Source organism: Lissotriton vulgaris, unplaced genomic scaffold (assembly GCF_964263255.1).
Source record: "Lissotriton vulgaris unplaced genomic scaffold, aLisVul1.2 SCAFFOLD_506, whole genome shotgun sequence".
Lineage (NCBI taxonomy): Eukaryota > Metazoa > Chordata > Amphibia > Caudata > Salamandridae > Lissotriton > Lissotriton vulgaris.
The window spans coordinates 450,470-471,601 of NW_028254249.1; the positions used below are offsets into that span (position 1 = coordinate 450,470).

Consider the following 21,132-nt stretch of genomic DNA (forward strand, 5'->3'; position numbering starts at 1 on the left):
GATGGTACAAAAGATTATGGACAGGTCTTGCAAAACAGGATATGTACGTGAGAGAACAGACAGGTCTTGAACAACAGGATATGTGAAAGAAACAAGTTCTGGGACGGTGGGGTGACCATGTCTTGCAAAACAGGGTGGATGTGTGCAGGAGTTCAGTCCGAGGGTGGTGAGGCCAATTCTTTGTTCCCTTTTTCGAAATTGGCTCAACCACACAGAGCAGGAAGGGCAGGGTGGTCTTGACAGTTAGAGTTTCATCGGACATCAGCAGAAATGACCAGGAGGGTCGTGCAGAGGTGTTTGAGACGAAATGGCAATGCAAAAATAATAGAGTCCTGACACAAAATAAATGCTGACAAGAAGGGCACTTTTCCTCACTTTCCTGGATTGCGCTATTATACCATTGCCCCACGGCTCGAGTGCCGGTAAATGGCCATTTATCACACCCCCTCACTATCTCTAGGGGCACTCGTCAGGGGTGTCCGTTATCGCCACTCCTTTTTGCCCTAGCGGTGCAGCCCCTGGCTTGTAGGCTGCAGCAGCTGCATCAGGACAAGGCATTTCGATGCTGTCTATGACAAATTCTGGTCTCGCTGTAAGCGGATGACATTACCCTTTATGTTAGAGATCCGAGACAGAATATTAACCCCATTTTACGCAAGTTTATAAAATTTGGTCGGCTATCGGGCATTAGCATTAACTGGGGGAAGTCACAGGTTTTCCTTCTCACCTTGGTGGTTAAGCAATTTCCCTTGGACTTTCCGATAGAGTGGTGTGGCTCGGAGCTACGGTATCTCGGGATACAGGTAACCCAAGATAAAGACAAAACTATACGTGCCAATTACGATACGGCCATCACACGGTTTATTTACAATGTCAATCGTTGGATATCATTGCCTCTATCGCTCACCGGGAGAGCTTCTCTCATTAAGATGATTGTATTACCCCAGTTTCTTTATTTATTTCTCAATGCCCCTTATGATCCGGGGCGTTTTTTCTTTAAAACTCTGCGCACTGAATTGCTTAGGCTTTTATGGGGGGGGCAAGCTAGACTTAGTTGGTCGACGCTAATGAGGCCATATGAGCAAGGGGGGTTTAATGTTCCGGATTTTGAAATCTAATCTATTTTTTAGGTGCACAGGCGCACTATGCTTATTACTGGATCTACCCTCCTCATTACATGCCACAGGTAGCAGTAGAAGACTGGCTTGCTGCTCCAATACCATTAACTGGCGTGATATATGAACCTGCCAGCACACGGGCAACACCATCTATGACTGACACTGGCACGGTGGATGCCTGGCATTGGATTGCTACTCTGCTTGACGTGCCTCTCCTTTACTCTCCCCAGCTCCCATTGTCCTATCATCCTGAGTTATCGCTATTACATGAGAAAGGCGTTCAGAACCTATGCGCGCGTGCACATGTAACCACCTGGGGAGATCTTTTTTATGATGGAGTGTTTCTTTCTTTGGACCATCTCTTGTCGGGGATACAACCTACGCCCTTGGATGCATTCCTATATATTCAGCTTAGACAGGGGCCGCAGTCTATTCTCCCTGATTTCCCACAAGAACCGTCATGCCTTCTCCCCTTACACCACATATTAGGCTCCCCAGATGGGAAACATCTTGTGTCAAGATTGTACAACAGCATCCGCACACATAGGGCAGGAATAGAGAGTAAGTCCTGACTACACTGGGGTGAAGAGTTAGAACAGGAGATTACTGACGAGCAATGGCCATACTGTTGTGCAAAGACTGCGCAAATGTCATCTAGCTGCAGGTTGCGAGTTCTACATTACAAGTATCTGTATAGAGTGTATTACACACCGGCAAAGAAATGACGGCTCAAAATGGCAGATAATGATAGGTGCCTACGTTGTAAGCAAACAGGGGCAGGATTTCTTCATTTAGCGTGGGAGTGTCCATCTATACAGGAATACTGGTAGCAAGTCCTAGCAGCTTTGGGCACAATGATTGGTCAAGTCTTGGAACAGGATCCGTTATTAGCATTGCTGGCGTATACGGCACAGGTGCCTACAAAGTATAGAAAATGTGTTGCTCTCTCCCAATTACTTGCCAAACGTAGGGTGGCCTGCAGATGGGGCAGGGGCCATGCCCAGAAATTTAAGGAGTGGATAGCAGACCTGATTTATTGTCAAGAACAAAACGCCACTTATGCTGAATTACTGCAGTTGGTCTCCAAGCCCAAAGATATCTGGAGGCCGTTGCAAGATTATCTCCGACTACAGGATGCTGAGGATACACATGACAAACTGTGATAATTAGTGAGTTTTACATCTATGAATGAGTGAAATATGGGCCCTGACCTCTGGTCAAATGTGAATTACATGTTATTTACTGTTTAGTGTCGTATTCCTTAATTGGAGTGCTATAGAGACATGACTGTGCATCTCCATCGTATGCTATTTAGTTGATATATTCAGCATGGGAATTTATCGGTGGAACAGCTTTGTGGTGGCTGGGTATTGTATCATTGTGACACTGTTCAACATAATGTATTGTGAAATTAACTGGAAAACTTTAAAAGAATTAAAAAAAAATCTGTCAGTATGGCGGATCCACCCTCATCATAAACTTGGGGATGGTGACATGAAAGATGCAAAACAAAAGGAACACCCACTAGTGTATACTTCAAAAACATTGTGTTGGGACATTCCCATCCTAGGAACTATTGTAAATTTGGAACTAAATAATCCTGAAGTAACTATAATTCCAGTGTGACACTGTAAGCAACAATCCCAGTTCTTTAGAAGCTAATGAAAGGAAGAAGTTTCTCCAGAGGATAACATTATTTTCCCATGGAGATAAAAACATTCAAATATGCAAATGAACATTGTTACGTTACTTGCATAAAACCTTTCAAACAGGTGAAATACATGCATAAAAACGTTTTTTTGATCCTACATATCGACAATGTTCACAAATGTTCTGGGATATGGGGGGGGGGGGTTGTGAATAAACAAAAGTAGCACATGTACGACTTTTTGAGGCCTTTGCTTTTTGAGTCCTTTGCTTTTTGAGTCAGGACCGAAGTTTCACGGCAAAACCATTTTGAAAAACTATAAGGCAATACAGCTTACCTCACATACGAAAAACAAAGTAGAGGCTAAACTATTTGAATATGTTTAAAAATAAATTTTCTGAGAAGCATTTTCAAGGTATGCGACATAAAAACATGACCAGGTCGATCAGTGCGCGGGCTACAGCACAGTACACTGGTAGTTAAGGGCTCCATTTACTGTTTCCACGGGATGGGGTGCCCCCTTCTTGTTCCATTGTACAACTACAAACACTGGTAATAGAGCCGCTCAGATGAGAATGTGCTGAGTTTTTGTGGTGCTTTTCTAAAACCTATTATTCTTCTCGCAGGTGAACACGAACGGGGTGGTGTCCTTCGGAGTGGCCGTCTCCCAGTACACCTCGTATCCTTTTCCTCTCTCCGATGGACGAGCTTTCGTGGCGCCATTCTGGGCCGATGTGGACAACAGAATTGCAGGAAGCGTGTTCTACCGAGAGTCCAGAGACGCCACTCTCCTGCAGCGAGCTTCGTCTGACATCCACCGCTACTTTGACCTCTCATCATTCGAAGCCACCTGGCTGTACATCGTCACGTGGGACAAGGTGGCATATTTTGGGTCGGCGACCTCAAAGGTAATTACATTGTGCTTCAGCTACACTCATGAACTTGAGGGAATATGGCCCACACTGCACGGTGCTCACAGCACATGGCTCTGTAAAAGTTGTTTGCAAAAAAAAGTACGTGATTCTGGCACAAACAACAGCAAATGGTTTAACTCAGTGAAAATCACCCTTACACAGTGTGACGTTGACCTCAGACCATACAGAGAAGTCTGAGTACGCAAGTGTTCTCGCAATTCCTCAATTACGAACACACCATGCGTCCATATCATCATCTATATGCTGAAATTCATTCATTAAAATTATACTCACATCTTCAAAATAGGAATAAAACAGTAAGACATGCAAATGAGATTGAAAGTTGCAATGGTGATATTAGAGACCCAGATGCGAGTCTGTAATTGCCAAACTCGCACATTATTCTGGGATAATTCCACAGATACTCCAGTGTTGGCAAAGGCTAGACCTGATGGTTCATTGTTTAGCTGGGATAGCATTGGAAAGGTCTGACCTGCTCTGACCTTTGTCTTTTCGTACCACCTTTGTGTTATTACAGGTGAACACATTCCAGGCGGTTCTCATCTCTGATGGTGTCATGGACTTTATTCTGCTAAACTATGACGTCATCACGTGGACGACCGGCACTGCAAGCGGCGGTGATCGAAATACGGGGTTAGGAGGCACACAGGCACAGGTAAGCAAATTTGTCCAACACGTAAATACATTTAACACTTATTAAAACTTTGGAAGTGATGCATTTTTTATCATCCTATTAAGGTGAATCTTGATGGTGCATGGACCATTCCTCATAAAGTGTCATAGGTGTAGTTTGGGAGCTCTAGTTGTCTGCGTAACGCGATGACGCAGTGCGCAGATGCCATCTTAGGTAGTGCAGAGCACGAGCTTTGCACGGACGCAGCTCCCGGCGATCCTAGCCCCAAAGTAATTAAAAGTAAATAATTCCCCTCAAAACTGCCTCCGTCTCATCTGTGGGGGGGGGGGGGGTACCATAATTCTACAAAGTTGCGACGAGGTGAGAACACGGGCAAACAGACACCAAGGCAGTTCCCCTCCCCCCACGAACCACCGAAGGCTGACACGAGGCAGGAGAGGGCCAAAGAACCAGCCACGAGGGTGAAAGGAGCGCGGCAGAGGAGTAAGACCTCCTACAAAGCACAGAGTCCACGTGCTAGAGAAGCTGACTCAACAACAACCAGGTCAGAGCACACGAGGAAGACAAAGCAGGAAAAAAACCTGATAACCCACCCACGGGGGGGGGCAAGGGACCCACATGACCCCCAGGACAAGGGCAGAGTGATGCCTCCCAGGCACCCAGGACCTTGCTGGAGAGCGGCCTCTTCGCCAGTGCAGAGGCCCGGCCAAGAGGAGACCTAGGGGGAGACAAGATACCCAGTCGGGCATGTAAGCACGAGGTGCCACACCCAAAGCCACCAGTATCACACGGGAACCTGGTGGAGCAGGCACAGCAAGGTACCGGGGGGGGGGGGGGGGGGACCTACGCCCCAACAGAGCACCATGCGTCAACACAGACAGGGTGCACCAGGAAGCCCCAGAGTAGAAGAAGAAGCACCAGACAGGAGAGCTGAGATGTGCGCACAATAGGGTGACCAACTGGCATTGGTGCAAATTCAGGACGGTGAGTGTAAAAATTCAGGACAAAGGGTCAAAATTCAGGACACAAATTCAGGACAGGAGGTCAAAATTCAGGACAAAACTTCAGGACAATAGGTACGTTTTACAGACACATCAGAGGTCGTGCAATAGTATATAAGTAAGCCCAGCCATTTCTAAACATATTCAACCGTTTGCAAACCTATCCATCATGTATCCTTCCATCTATCATTTCACTCATCCATCCCTTCATCCATCCCCTCATCCATCCTTTCACTCATCTCCATTATCCATCCATCCATCCATCCATCCATCCATCCATCCATCCATCCATCCATCCACCATTTCACCCTATCCATCTGTACACTTATCCATCCACTCTTTATCCCATCCATCCATCCATTCACTCATCCATTCAGCCATTTACCCTTTCACCAATCCAGCCATCCTTTCACTTACTAATCCTTCCACCCATCCACTATTTTAGTCATCCATCCATCCTCCCTTTCTCTCTCCATCAACCCTTTCACTTAGCCATCCTTCCTTCCATCCATCCATCCACCCACCCATCCATCCATCCATCTACTCATCCACTCATGAATTCATCCATTGATCCTATCAATCATCCATCTATCATTTCACTCCTTCACACATCTGTTCATCCTTTTGTCCATCTACCCTCCCTTTCACTCACTCATCCATCCTTACATCCACCCTTTCACTCATACGTCCATTCATTCACCCTTGCACTTATCAATCCATCAATCCATCCATCATTTCACTCATCCACCTACCCACCCATCATCCACCCAACCATCCACCCACCCACTCATCCATCCTTTCACCCACCCACCATCCAATCCACGGATCCATCCTTTCACCCACCCACCCACTATCCACCCACCCACTCATCCATTCATCCTTTCACCCACCTACTCATCCATCCATCCTTTCACCCACCCACTCATCATCCATCCATCCATCCTTTCACCCACCCACTCATCATCCATCCATCCTTTCACCCACCGACTCTCCATCCATCCATCCTTTCACCCACCCATCATCCATCCATCCATCCGTCCTTCCCCTCATCATCCATCCTTCCCCTCATCATCCATCCATCCTTTTCCCTCATCATCCATCCATCCTTTTCCCTCATCATCCATCCATCCATCCTTCTACCCACCCACTCATCATCCATCCATCCATCCTTCCCCGTACAAGTCAGAGGCCACCAAAGTCATCTGCGGCGTCCCTCACGGATCCTCACTGAGCCCGACTCTCTTCAACGTCTACATGAGCCCCCTCGCGGCCATCGCATGCCAACACAACCTCAACATAATCTCCTACGCCGTCGACACCCAGCTGATCCTCTCCCTGACCAACGACCCCGCCGCCGCCAGAGCCAACCTGCACGAAGGGATGAGAGAGGTAGCCGAGTGGATGACGACGAGCCGCCTGAAGCTGAACACAGACAAGACGGAGGTCCTCATCCTAGGCTCCTCACCCTCCGCCTGGGACGACTCCTGGTGGCCCCCGCCCTGGGCACCGCACCCAAACCAACGGACCACGCACGCAACCTGGGTTTCATCCTGGACTCCTCCCTCTCCATGACCAGGCAAGTCAACGCCGTCTCCTCGTCGTGCTTCAACATCCTGCGCATGCTTCGGAAGATCTTCTGGTGGATCCCCACAGAGACCAGGAAGACCGTCACCCAGGCCCTCGTCACCAGCCAACTGGACTACGGCAACGCACTCTACGCCGGAACCACCGCCAAGATCCAGAAGAGACTCCAGCGCATCCAGAACGCCTCAGCCAGACTCATCCTCGACATCCCACGACACAGCCACATCTCCGGACACCTAAGAGACCTGCACTGGCTCCCGGTCAACAAGAGAATCACCTTCCGCCTCCTTACCCACGCACACAAAGCTCTCCACGACCAAGGCCCGAGCTACCTCAACAACCGAATCAACTTCTACGCTCCCAAACGCCACCTCCGATCCACCAGCCACGCCCTCGCCGCCGTCCCACGCATCCGCAGAGCCACCACAGGAGGAAGATCCTTCTCCTACCTGGCCGCCAAGACCTGGAACTCCCTCCCGGCCGACCTGCGCCTGACCCAAGACCACCTCTCCTTCAGGAAGAAGCTCAAGACCTGGCTGTTCGAGCAGTAGCAGCACCCCCCCCCCCCCCCAAGCGCCACGAGACCCTACGGGTAGGTAGTTCGCTCTATAAATGTCCTTGATTGATTGATTGATTCCCCTCATCATCCATCCATCCTTCCCCTCATCATCCATCCATCCTTTTACCCACCCCCTCATCATCCATCCATTCCCTAATCATCCATCCATCCTTTCACGCACCCCCTCATCATCCATCCATCCACCCTTCCCCTCATCATCCATCCATCCACCCTTCCCCTCATCATCCATCCTTTCACCCACCCCCTCATCATCCATCCATCCCCTCATCATCCATCCATCCTTCCCCTCATCATCCATCCTTTCACCCACCCATCCATCCATCCTTCCCCTCTATCCATCCCCTCATCCATCCATCCATCCCCTCATCCATCCATCCATCCCCTCATCCATCCATCCCCTCACCCATCCCCCCATCCATCCATCCCCTCACCCATCCATCCATCCCCTCACCCATCCATCCTTCCCCTCATCCATCCATCCTTCCCCTCATCCATCCATCCCCTCATCCATCCATCCCCTCATCCATCCATCCTTCCCCTCATCCATCCATCCATCCTTCCGCTCATCCATCCATCCTTCCCCTCATCCATCCATCCTTCATTTCATCCATCATCCATCCTTCCCCTCACCCACCCATCCATCCATTTATCCTTCCCCTCATCCATCCATCCATCTCCTGATCCATCCATCCATCCACTCCATCCATCCATCCATCCATCCATCCTTCCCCTCATCCATCCATCCTTCCCCTCCATCCATCCATCTCCTCATCCATCATCCTTCCCCTCATCCATCCATCTCCTCATCCATCATCCTTCCCCTCATCCATCATTCAGCTACCCTTGCACCCATACATCCAGCTATTTACATTTTCTCTCCATCCTTCCCCTCACTCATCAATCCATCCATCCTCTCTCATTAGCCATTTATTCAATCTTTCATTCATCCATTCACCCTTTCATTAATTCATCCAGCCATTCACCCATCCCTTCACTTACTTACTCGCCGACCTTTCCATATTAATTTTGAGCTGAGCCCTTTTGAGAAGAGGCCCATCAAGAACTTCACCCTCGCTGCAGGGGCCGTTCCAGGACTGGGACGGAAGCCACCCAGGGAGGAGACAGGATCCACCACAGGGGGGGACAAGAGCCATCACAGGTGGGGGTGGACTGGAGCCACAACATGGGGGGGACAGTAGCCATCCCAGGCGTGGGGTGGACTGGAGCCACCACATGGGGGGACAGGTGCCATCACTGAGGGGAGGGCAGGAGCCATCACAGGAGAGGGAACACAGGGGTGGACATGCAGTATTCTAGTATCATCTTGGGCTTCTCGCCCCCTCCTGCACAAGACAACGAGAAGACAGGCTCTCTGTCTAAAATGCCACCCCCCACTGTGATGTACAGTACTTACAGGAGATACTCTAAGAGAACTGATTGAACTGATTGTCCTCCATATTTTGTTAATCAGTGTGGGTGCGATTGTGCCATTTCTTTATTTTCTTACATTATAGACTGCATGTTTGAAGAACCGAGGTTTGCTTACAATTTAGTGACAGTAATTAAGCTCTGTGAAGAGAACCACGTGCTGCCTCGGTGTAATCAGGGGTGTAATCTGGCCGAGTCTCGGATGTTTGGGGCCCTGGGTAGAAATGGAATGTGTGAGCCCCCCTCTAAATAGCAGAGACATGACACATTCAGGGCTGTTTGCATGTGAATAGATGTCGCTGCTCCTGAACAGGCAGCCCCTCCCTCTCAGTCACCTTCGAAGCACCTCTTAACAGGTCATCAAGGGCTGGAGGTGTGAGGGTAGCCACCCCGCTGTGCCTCTCCAATGCTGCAGGGCATCTGAGGAGCTTTGGTACAGCATCGGAGTGAAGAAAAGAGGTGGGTGCAAGCTGTGCCGGCTTTAGGGTGGAGCAACCGGTGCCCTGTTAAAATGACGGACAAATGGCGTCCGTTAAAGATTCCTTCACGGACAACGGACAGACGGACGAAATTACGGACTGTCCGTGAAATTTACGGACGGTTGGTCACCCTAGCGCACAACCCTCCTCAATTATCACGCCGGTTCCCTTCCTGCCACGGCCAGGGGACCCTACAATGAAATGGGAGGACTAGAGAGAATATTTTATGAACTACCTAGAGGCGTTAGAAGATGAAAATGGCGAGGCATTCCCCAGTAAGAGAAGAAGGAGGGTACTGCTCCATAACCTAGGCCCGGATGGCATCAGAGTGTATCAAAATCTTGTTCATGCACCAAGACAGGCAGCAGATGACGGTGTGTTTCAACATGTGTTAGAAACGGGACCCTGGCCGGCCAAGACTCGCGTCGAGGTCAGTCAGGGATCACCACTTCTAAAGTCAGGGCAGGGGAGTCACACACCAAGGCAACCCCCACTCGCCCTCTAGGTAGCGTGGCGCGAGCAGTCTAGGCTAAACTTGGAGGCGGTATGAGTTAAGTATTTGCGCACGCACCCCAGCAACAACACCCAAGGCCCACCACAAAGAAAAGACTCCACACAAGGTTATATAAAAAATAGCCTTTGTATTATAATAAACAAAACACATTAGATAACACACGCAAACTGTACAATGTGCCAGAGGCACGGGCAGAATTTACAAGGGGAATTATGTACAGGACAGGGCCACATGGACCACTGTCAGGGGTAGGCACTTGTTAGAAAATAGTACTGGTAGATATACACTTATGTCGTAAACATAGAATGAGTAGCTCCAAAATTATAAAGGCAACACACATCCAGTAATCACTGGAACAGTAAGGACCTCCTACGCAACCCTAACACACTGTAGGTAAATCACGCAGGTAACTAGGACCTAAGGAAGGAATACCAACACCTAAGCAGTTCACTCTTAGCAAAGGGAAGGAAACCTAACATGAAATGAACCATCAACAATCTACTATGCAGGTCACATCTAGCATAATGGAATAAACCTAAACAATCCCCTATGCAGGTCACATTTAGCAAAAAGGGGGTAACCATAAGACTACCTAATCAGGTCACTTTTAGAAAAGGCACAGGTTAGAACACATGCGCAAGAATCACATCATCAAGTACATTACAATGCGCAGGGTGCACATAGCACAACACTCAAAAAGGGTCCCTCAGGCCAACTGGCCTCGAAAGGGGCGGAATGCCCTGAGTCTCAGTGTCAGGGAAGCTGCGCAGGCAGCACAGCACACAAACCTAAACGTGGCAACTGTCCACTAAGTGCTGGACAGTTGTAAAACAAGATGCACAACGTGGGAGCCAGGAGGGCTCAAGAATCAAGGTGGGGAGACACAGTGTGGGAGCCTCGGGGCTACAACCAGCTGACTGCCTGTGTCCCCCAAGAGCCTCTCTCAGGGCTCTACAAGAATCCAAAATGGCACTTAAAAGCTCAGTGCTCTAAAACGCTGTGGGCTGGAGCCTCGCTAGGCTCAAAGAACAAATGTGGCCAATGAGCCTCTCAGGGCTCGTAAAACAATTGCCCCCTCGAGCCTCGGGGCTCGTCAACAAATGCGGCCGTCGTTGGAGCCTCGCCGGGCTCAGAACACCACTTGCCCCCAGAGCCTCTAAAGGCTCGTGAACAGAAATTCTGCAGCGTCGGAGCGGCCCTCTGCCAACTGGGGCCGCTCTAAGAAGCACAAAGGACCCGCCCCCGCACTCACCGGGACTCCACTGGTGCTGCGGGAGGCGGGAGGCACGGCCGGCTTCTCCTCTTCTCTCGGGGACTTGGACGGCTGCTTCCCTTCGCGCTGCTCGGCTGCGGGGCGGGACTTCCGGGTCACCCTCCCTCGGGCCGCGCAGCGATTGGCCAGGCAGACGAGCACTTCCGGGTCGTCGCGGGCAGCGCGGCGGCCCGTTTCGGGCAGGCAGGCTGGCTCTTAAAAGTATCCAAGTACGGGGCAATGCCGGGTGGCACCGGCCTTAAATTAAAGATAAAGCGAGGTGGCACTCGCTAATGCTGTAAAATCGGCAAATCAGCTCCAATGCCGGGTGGCACCGGCAATGCAAAATAAAGCGCTCCCAAGCGCTCAGGGTGCACAGGAAAAGCGCGCTTGGCGCTAGAAATACAAGCAAAGCGCTATTGAGCGCTGGGGCATCAGGAAAGCGCTCCTAGCGCTACAAATCCATCAAAAGCGCTTCCAGGCACAGCATCAGCTCCAGCAGGGTCTGGAGGCAGGCAGAGGGGCAAGGCAGGGCCAGAGCCAGCACACTGGGTCTCCAGGCAGGGAGACAGCCAAGTGGCGGTCCTCTTGGCCCCAGCAGCAGCAGCACCCCCCTCTGGCAAGATCCTAGGCAGAACCAAGAACAGGACAAAATGTATGGGGACACAGCCCCTTCTTATACTGTAAATTCCTTTGTCTCATGGTGCAGGGTGGGGGAGAAACCAGTTGCAGCTGGTTCTGAAGTACTCTGTTTACCTCAACCACCCTCTCTATTCACTGGCAGGGCTAGGGCCATCAGTCGCACTACAGGGGGTGGAGCCAGCATTGTCCGGGGAAAGTCCAGGCCCATCAGGGACCAAGTGCACTCCTCCCAAGCCATCAAGCATGCTGATCTCACACTCACCACTGGGCAGACCCATCCAGCCTTCCTGGAGCCAGGCTCACCAGCCAGCTCCAGCCAATCACACTGCAGACATATTTTACAGTAATATGCCAAGTCCCAGAAATGGCATTTCTACACATGCCACATTCACGCAACATACATCATTGCAAAGCATTAATTCCCACGAACACGCACATACCAAACTTGAGCATGCACTCCCCACACATCAGGAATTACTAGGGACACAGACATTCCCCATGCATCCCTATGGGAGAGCAGGCCAGCCTAACTACATGCACGCACTTTACTCTGGGACACAGAGAAAAAGTGCGCACAGACCAGAAAATCATCCACACATATCACAGATTAAAATCAAAAAGATTAGGGGTGAACCTGCCTTAAGGGCCAAGTCCAACACAACCCCCTACCAGCCAAAACGCAGGGCAGACCAATCACCACCGTGATGGACTTACCTGCTTGGGGCGATAAAACACAGACGCGGGCCCGCAACTGCAGGGACACCCTCCTGTTTTACGCCACTGTGAACCCCTAGGGTTCTTTCTAAAGCTACTGTAGGGACTCACTGGATTACCCCACTGGTACTCTCCAGCTGCCCTCGGCGAGGACCAGGCCCTAGGCCACCTAGGTGCCACTGGTTCCTGCCAACTCACCAAGTGGGGGGTAGTAACCCCTGGCACATAACAGCCATGCTCCACTCTTCCTGTCTGCAAGACAGGGCTAGACTGCCACTGGTTCTCCAGCCTAGGGTCTACAACCTTAGGTGGACCAGGAGTCTCAGGGAAGGCTCTCCTCCCCTTACCTCTTCTCCTAGGGTTCCTCCTCCTCCTGCGAGGGGTACCCTCTAAACACCACTCTCCCAACCTAGGGTTTAACCCCTCAGGTGGTACCGGGGTCAGAGGTGGGCTTTCCCACCCTCTGCACCCCCTTCCAGAGTCCGGCTCCCTCCCAACCGGGGCGGTACCTCTGGAGAAAGAACTGGTCAGGATACTGGTTACAGTACTCCCACCCTTCAGGTCAGGCAAACCCTGAACCTGGACCTCCAACCTCCGGTCTAGAACCTTTGGTGGAATCACTGCCTGGCACTCCAGGACTTCTGAGGACTCACAGGTCACTCCCAAATCACTCATCTCACTGGACTTCTGTACTCTCCCCACTGTAGCAGTACTGCCAGACTCCACAACTACAGAAGCTTCGCTCACAGATGCTCCAGGTCCTCCACACACTAGGAGATCTCCCTCAAGTGGACTAACAGGTAAGCATAGGTCCCCACCCTGGTGTTCCCTAAAGAAACCATCCAGGCTCTGAGGCAGGGCTTTGGGCATCTGGGGACTCTCGGTCTCACACTCACTTCCGCTCCACTGAGACAGACAGCAAGCCCCTATACCCTCCTCACTATACTGAGACCTAGCTGGGCTACTCTCACCCTCCTCCACCACGCTGGGTTGAAGAAAACCTGACCCACTATTATTGGAATCACTCACTAGCGGCGCTAAGGAACCTCTTGCACCTTCCCATCGGTCTGCTTCCTCTGCAAGCTCACATGCACTAAATGATCCAAACTTCAACAGGTGCTGGCGCAACTCTGGCACACAATAACTGAGCAGGTGCTCTGTGACAACCATGCAAAACAATCCGCCACACTTGTCGTTCACGTGAGCCTTTTCCCAATCAAACAGTGCTCCACAACACTCATCCTCAAAGTCTTCCCAAGACTGATGAGGCAGTTTCCTAAGTCTCCTGAACTTCAACCCAAACTCTTCTGCGGGGGAAACAGGAACCATACTCGGGGAACTGGGAGTGGGACTGTCTACACCAACACTTAAAAAGCTGCCACCACTGGACTCCACCCTCCCTGGGGAATCCCGACAATTACACATGCACTCAGGGGGTAACCTACTCTCTCGGGCTACCTTCTCCCTGAACAAGGCCCTCTCAGCCTCTAGCTTGGCAAGCTCCAACCTGAGCTGTTCCATCGCTAGCTGATGTTCCCTCTCTTCCTTCCTATCCAACCACTCCTCTGGGGACAGGGAAAGGGACGGGGCGCTGGTACTGACACTGGACCCAGCAAGGGACTCCCTATCTATGGGGTCCTCACTCTCTGCTGACATCCATCCACTGTCATCACCATCCAACTCACATTCATCATCAGAATCTTCAGGGCTCCCCACAGACTCACCACCCTCATGGCGTGCGGCCCGGGCCCTATCTCTCTCTCTGTGCTCCAGATCCCACTGATCCTTTTGCCACAGGATCAGGCTGTCCCTAAGCTGGGACTGAGTAACCAACTCACTCACCTCTATGCCTCCCTTTTCGCAGAATCTGACCAGCTCTAACCTACTGTACCTAAACAGACTACAGAGATCAAAAACTGGCTCCATTTTGACGGACGTTCTCGGGAAAAGTTTGACACAGGGAACCTGGGGGTCTGAGCTAAACAGGAGAATACAACCACAAAATTCAGCAAGATTCCTATCAGAGAACTTGCACTCCACTGTCCAGCGTAACACACACTCATTCACACACAACCCTCCCCTCGGACTGGTAAGGCAGTTTCTACCACCCCTGATTCTCTCAACCTGACCACTAGCGACACAGGTACCAAACTCTGGGAGCAGGGCGGGGAACAAGGTACTGGACAAAATACAAAGTGACACCTTTCAGGAGAAGCCAAACTGAACTTCCCTAAAAAACAATAATCCCCAAAATGCGGTTATCTAAAAACATGCAGAGCTTTGAAGTGTGGCCTGTCGCCACTGTGGTACAGCGCGAACACAAATCCTTATCCTCACCGCTTGCCGCCAATGTTAGAAACGGGACCCTGGCCGGCCAAGACTCGCGTCGAGGTCAGTCAGGGATCACCACTTCTAAAGTCAGGGCAGGGGAGTCACACACCAAGGCAACCCCCACTCGCCCTCTAGGTAGCGTGGCGCGAGCAGTCTAGGCTAAACTTGGAGGCGGTATGAGTTAAGTATTTGCGCACGCACCCCAGCAACAACACCCAAGGCCCACCACAAAGAAAAGACTCCACACAAGGTTATATAAAAAATAGCCTTTGTATTATAATAAACAAAACACATTAGATAACACACGCAAACTGTACAATGTGCCAGAGGCACGGGCAGAATTTACAAGGGGAATTATGTACAGGACAGGGCCACATGGACCACTGTCAGGGGTAGGCACTTGTTAGAAAATAGTACTGGTAGATATACACTTATGTCGTAAACATAGAATGAGTAGCTCCAAAATTATAAAGGCAACACACATCCAGTAATCACTGGAACAGTAAGGACCTCCTACGCAACCCTAACACACTGTAGGTAAATCACGCAGGTAACTAGGACCTAAGGAAGGAATACCAACACCTAAGCAGTTCACTCTTAGCAAAGGGAAGGAAACCTAACATGAAATGAACCATCAACAATCTACTATGCAGGTCACATCTAGCATAATGGAATAAACCTAAACAATCCCCTATGCAGGTCACATTTAGCAAAAAGGGGGTAACCATAAGACTACCTAATCAGGTCACTTTTAGAAAAGGCACAGGTTAGAACACATGCGCAAGAATCACATCATCAAGTACATTACAATGCGCAGGGTGCACATAGCACAACACTCAAAAAGGGTCCCTCAGGCCAACTGGCCTCGAAAGGGGCGGAATGCCCTGAGTCTCAGTGTCAGGGAAGCTGCGCAGGCAGCACAGCACACAAACCTAAACGTGGCAACTGTCCACTAAGTGCTGGACAGTTGTAAAACAAGATGCACAACGTGGGAGCCAGGAGGGCTCAAGAATCAAGGTGGGGAGACACAGTGTGGGAGCCTCGGGGCTACAACCAGCTGACTGCCTGTGTCCCCCAAGAGCCTCTCTCAGGGCTCTACAAGAATCCAAAATGGCACTTAAAAGCTCAGTGCTCTAAAACGCTGTGGGCTGGAGCCTCGCTAGGCTCAAAGAACAAATGTGGCCAATGAGCCTCTCAGGGCTCGTAAAACAATTGCCCCCTCGAGCCTCGGGGCTCGTCAACAAATGCGGCCGTCGTTGGAGCCTCGCCGGGCTCAGAACACCACTTGCCCCCAGAGCCTCTAAAGGCTCGTGAACAGAAATGCTGCAGCGTCGGAGCGGCCCTCTGCCAACTGGGGCCGCTCTAAGAAGCACAAAGGACCCGCCCCCGCACTCACCGGGACTCCACTGGTGCTGCGGGAGGCGGGAGGCACGGCCGGCTTCTCCTCTTCTCTCGGGGACTTGGACGGCTGCTTCCCTTCGCGCTGCTCGGCTGCAGGGCGGGACTTCCGGGTCACCCTCCCTCGGGCCGCGCAGCGATTGGCCAGGCAGATGAGCACTTCCGGGTCGTCGCGGGCAGCGCGGCGGCCCGTTTCGGGCAGGCAGGCTGGCTCTTAAAAGTATCCAAGTACGGGGCAATGCCGGGTGGCAACGGCCTTAAATTAAAGATAAAGCGAGGTGGCACTCGCTAATGCCGTAAAATCGGCAAATCAGCTCCAATGCCGGGTGGCACCGGCAATGCAAAATAAAGCGCTCCCAAGCGCTCAGGGTGCACAGGAGAAGCGCGCTCGGCGCTAGAAATACAAGCAAAGCGCTATTGAGCGCTGGGGCATCAGGAAAGCGCTCCTAGCGCTACAAATCCATCAAAAGCGCTTCCAGGCACAGCATCAGCTCCAGCAGGGTCTGGAGGCAGGCAGAGGGGCAAGGCAGGGCCAGAGCCAGCACACTGGGTCTCCAGGCAGGGAGACAGCCAAGTGGCGGTCCTCTTGGCCCCAGCAGCAGCAGCAGCCCCCTCTGGCAAGATCCTAGGCAGAACCAAGAACAGGACAAAATGTATGGGGACACAGCCCCTTCTTATACTGTAAATTCCTTTGTCTCATGGTGCAGGGTGGGGGAGAAACCAGTTGCAGCTGGTTCTGAAGTACTCTGTTTACCTCAACCACCCTCTCTATTCACTGGCAGGGCTAGGGCCATCAGTCGCACTACAGGGGGTGGAGCCAGCATTGTCCGGGGAAAGTCCAGGCCCATCAGGGACCAAGTGCACTCCTCCCAAGCCATCAAGCATGCTGATCTCACACTCACCACCGGGCAGACCCATCCAGCCTTCCTGGAGCCAGGCTCACCAGCCAGCTCCAGCCAATCACACTGCAGACATATTTTACAGTAATATGCCAAGTCCCAGAAATGGCATTTCTACACATGCCACATTCACGCAACATACATCATTGCAAAGCATTCATTCCCACGAACACGCACATACCAAACTTGAGCATGCACTCCCCACACATCAGGAATTACTAGGGACACAGACATTCCCCATGCATCCCTATGGGAGAGCAGGCCAGCCTAACTACATGCACGCACTTTACTCTGGGACACAGAGAAAAAGTGCGCACAGACCAGAAAATCATCCACACATATCACAGATTAAAATCAAAAAGATTAGGGGTGAACCTGCCTTAAGGGCCAAGTCCAACAACATGCAATAGAAGATCTTAATACCCACTATAGACCAGTGGTGTGCACATCCATAGACCGGTACAACTTTCAACAAAGGAAGCAAGGAGTAGGGGAGTTCATAGACAAGTATGTGGCTGCTTTGAAGAAACTGGCGATCACGTGCAAGTTCAGCGCCCTACATGACGAGTTCATCAAAGACCAAATCGTCATGCACACACACTGTTTCCCGGCGCTGCGCCCCAGCCGCCCCGCCCCCTCGCACTCCATTGGCCGCCCGCTCCCACCTCCCAGCTGCTCATCCCTCCCTCTGACCCTCATACGAAGGAGCGCCAAAGGCAAGTCCGTCCGCGCCTGGACCGCACCCAGCGCCAGAACCACTGGACCCCACACCCCCGCAACACCACACTGCACTACGACTCCAACACCCTCCACGCACTCAACACCAGACGAGACCACCCCTGCTACCGGGCCACCCCGAAGCGCACCCAAGGGCCCCTCGCCTGCCAGAACTGCAGATTCACCAGCATCCAGCCCACCAGACCACCAACCAGAGAATCCGATCACCTCCGCTGCATCCTCATCAACACCCGCTCCGCTCGCAAGTACGTCATCGAACTCTGGGACCTCCTAGACTCCACCGCCCCCTACGTGGCCTTCCTGACAGAGACATGGCTGAGCGTCACCTCGGCACCAGACATCGCCATAACCATCCCACAGGGCTACAAGATCACCCGGAGGGACCGCACCAACGGAGTTGGAGGGGGAATCGCCATCATCCACAAGGACACCCTCAGAGTCTCGACCAACACCGACGACACCCTCACCACTGCCGAGCACATGCACTTTCAGATCCACACCGACCCCAACACCACCCTCAGAGGAGCACTCGTCTACAGATCTCCCGGACCAAGACCACAGTTCAGCGACACCATCGCCGACCTAGTCAGTACCCATGCCCTCGCTTCCACGGACTACATCCTCCTCGGGGACCTGAACTTCCACCTCAAGAATAACAACAACGCCAACTCCACCGCCCTGATAGACAACCTCACCAACCTCAGACTCAAACAGCTCGTGACGACTCCCACCCACGCCGCCGGACACACGCTGGACCCCATCTTCTCCACAAGCCCCCACGTCTCCTTCAACCACACCACCGAACCCCACTGGACCGACCACAGATGCGTCCACTTCACCTTCAGGAAACACACCACACACCACCGCACACAGGAGCTGCCACGCCGCTGCTGGGGCAAGGTCACCAAGGACCAATTGACTACCACCCTCGCCCTGAGACCACCCGCCGACTCCACCAACCCGACACCGCAGCGACCAACCTCAAGCAGTGGATCAACGACTGCGCCAACGCCCTCACCCCTCTCAAGACCTCCACAACCAACCACACCAACCAGAAAGCCGCCTGGTTCACCGAAGACCTCCGGACCTCCAAGAGCACCTGTCAGAAGCTGGAGAAGAAATGGCTCCATGATGGAACACCAGACAGCCACACAGCCCACAAAAGCGCCACCCGCAAACACCACCAACTTATCAGGACCGCCTTCAAGGACCGCCTAGACAACAACACACACAACACCAAAGAGCTCTTCAGCATCGTGAAAGAACTCTCCAACCCCAGCTCCAACACCAGCGACATACCACCATCACAAGACCTGTGCAACTCCCTGGCCACCTTCTTCCACCACAAGATCACCGACATCCACAACAGCTTCAACTCCGAGACCCCCACACCCACCACCGAGTCCATCACCCCCACAACCACCACCCCCACCAGCCGCCTGACCGCCTGGTCCAACGTCAGCGATGAAGACACCATCAAAACCATGAACTCCATCCACTCCGGATCTCCATCCGACCCATGCACTCACCACGTCTTCAAGAAAGCCAGCACAACCATTGCCCCCCACCTCCGGAAAACAATCAACAGCTCCTTCGAGCCAGCAACTTTCCTGGAAAGCTTGAAGCATGCAGAGATCAACGCCCTTCTTAAGAAGCCCAAGGCAGACCCCAAGGACCTCAAGATCTTCCGGCCCATCTCCCTGCTCCTGTTCCCGGCAAAAGTGACAGAGAAGATTGTCAACAAACAGCTAACCCGCTACCTCGAAGACAACAACATCCTGGACCCTTCCCAATCCGGTTTTTGCAGCAACCACAGCACCAAGACCGCCCTCATCGCCGCCACTGACGACATCAGGATCCTAAAGGACAAAGGAGAAACAGACGCCCTCATCCGCCTGGACCTATCAGCAGCCTTTGACACAGTCTGCCACCACACCCTATCAGCACGCCTCCATGACGCCGGAATTCAAGAGAAGGCCCTGGCCTGGACCACATCCTTCCTCTAGGGCAGAACACAGAGCGTCCGCCTCCCACCCTTCGGCTCAAAAACCACTGAGATCATCTGCGGCATCCCACAGGGATCCTTCCTCAGCCCGACGCTGTTCAATATCTACGTGGCACCGCTCGCCCACGTCGCACGTCAACATAACCTTAACACGCCGACGACACCCAGCTGATCATATCCCTCACGAAGCCCCCCTCACCGCCAAAGCCAACCCCCACAGAGGAATGAAGGCCGTAACCGACTGGATGAAGGACAGCAGACTGAAGCTGAATTCAGACAAGACGGAGGTCCTCATTCTCGGACCCACCCATCAGCCTGGGACAACTGTTGGTGGCCCACATCGCTAGGCACAGCCCCACAACCCACAGGCCATGCACGCAACCTGGGAGTCATCCTCGTCTCCACCCTCTCCATGACCAGGCAAGTCAACGCCGTCTCTGCATCCTGCTTCAACACCCTCCGAATGCTCCGCAGGATCTTCAAGTGGATCCCCCCGACACGAGAAAAACCGTCACCCTGGCCCTTGTCACCAGCAGACTCAACTACGGGAACGCTCTCTACTCAGGAACAATAACCAAGCTCCTGAGACGACTACAACGAATCCAGAACGCATCGGCATGCCTGATCCTCGACGTCCCACATCACACCCCACCTGAGAGGCCTGCACTGGCTCCCCGTCAACAAGAGGATCACCTTCAAACTTCTCATCCACGCACACAAAGCACTACACAACGCCGGACCTACATACCTCAACAACTGACTCAGCTTCCACATCCCCACCCGAAGCCTCCGCTCAGCCAACCTCGCCCTCGCCACAGTTCCTCGTATCTGAAAAACAACCGCCGGCGGCAGATAGTTTTCCTACCTCGCCACCAAGACCTGGAACGCTCTCTCCACCAGCCTACGACAGACTCAGGACCTGCTGGCCTTCAGAATACTTCTCAAGACCTGGCTCTTCGACCAGTAGCGGGCCCCTCCCCCCCTCCTAGCGCCTTGAGACCCTCACCGGTATGTAGCGCGCTTTAAAAATGCATTGATTGATTGACTAACTTGGCAATCCAAGACAAGTTGTGGGTCAATGGAGATGCATCCTTGAAGGAGGTCATAACCATGGTAAAGAAAGCAGAGCTATTGAAAAGATGTGCGGAGGCTGCAAAGAAAGATACCGCCACAAGACCTATGGTCAACAAAGTCACTGAAGCAAGTTCACCAGACAAAGATAGAGCAGAGAC

The 21,132-nt window shown here is 52.2% G+C and overlaps 1 protein-coding gene across 1 annotated transcript in view; it reads left to right on the forward strand.

Annotated features, from left to right (window-relative positions):
• LOC147659612 (alpha-tectorin-like) overlaps positions 1 to 21,132 on the forward strand; it is a 50,941-nt gene that overhangs the window by 12,341 nt on the left and 17,468 nt on the right. The window contains exons 2-3 of the mRNA XM_086951602.1: positions 3,393 to 3,674; positions 4,219 to 4,356. Coding sequence (XP_086807728.1) covers positions 3,393 to 3,674; positions 4,219 to 4,356 — 420 coding nt within the window. The remainder of the gene's footprint in view (positions 1 to 3,392; positions 3,675 to 4,218; positions 4,357 to 21,132) is intronic.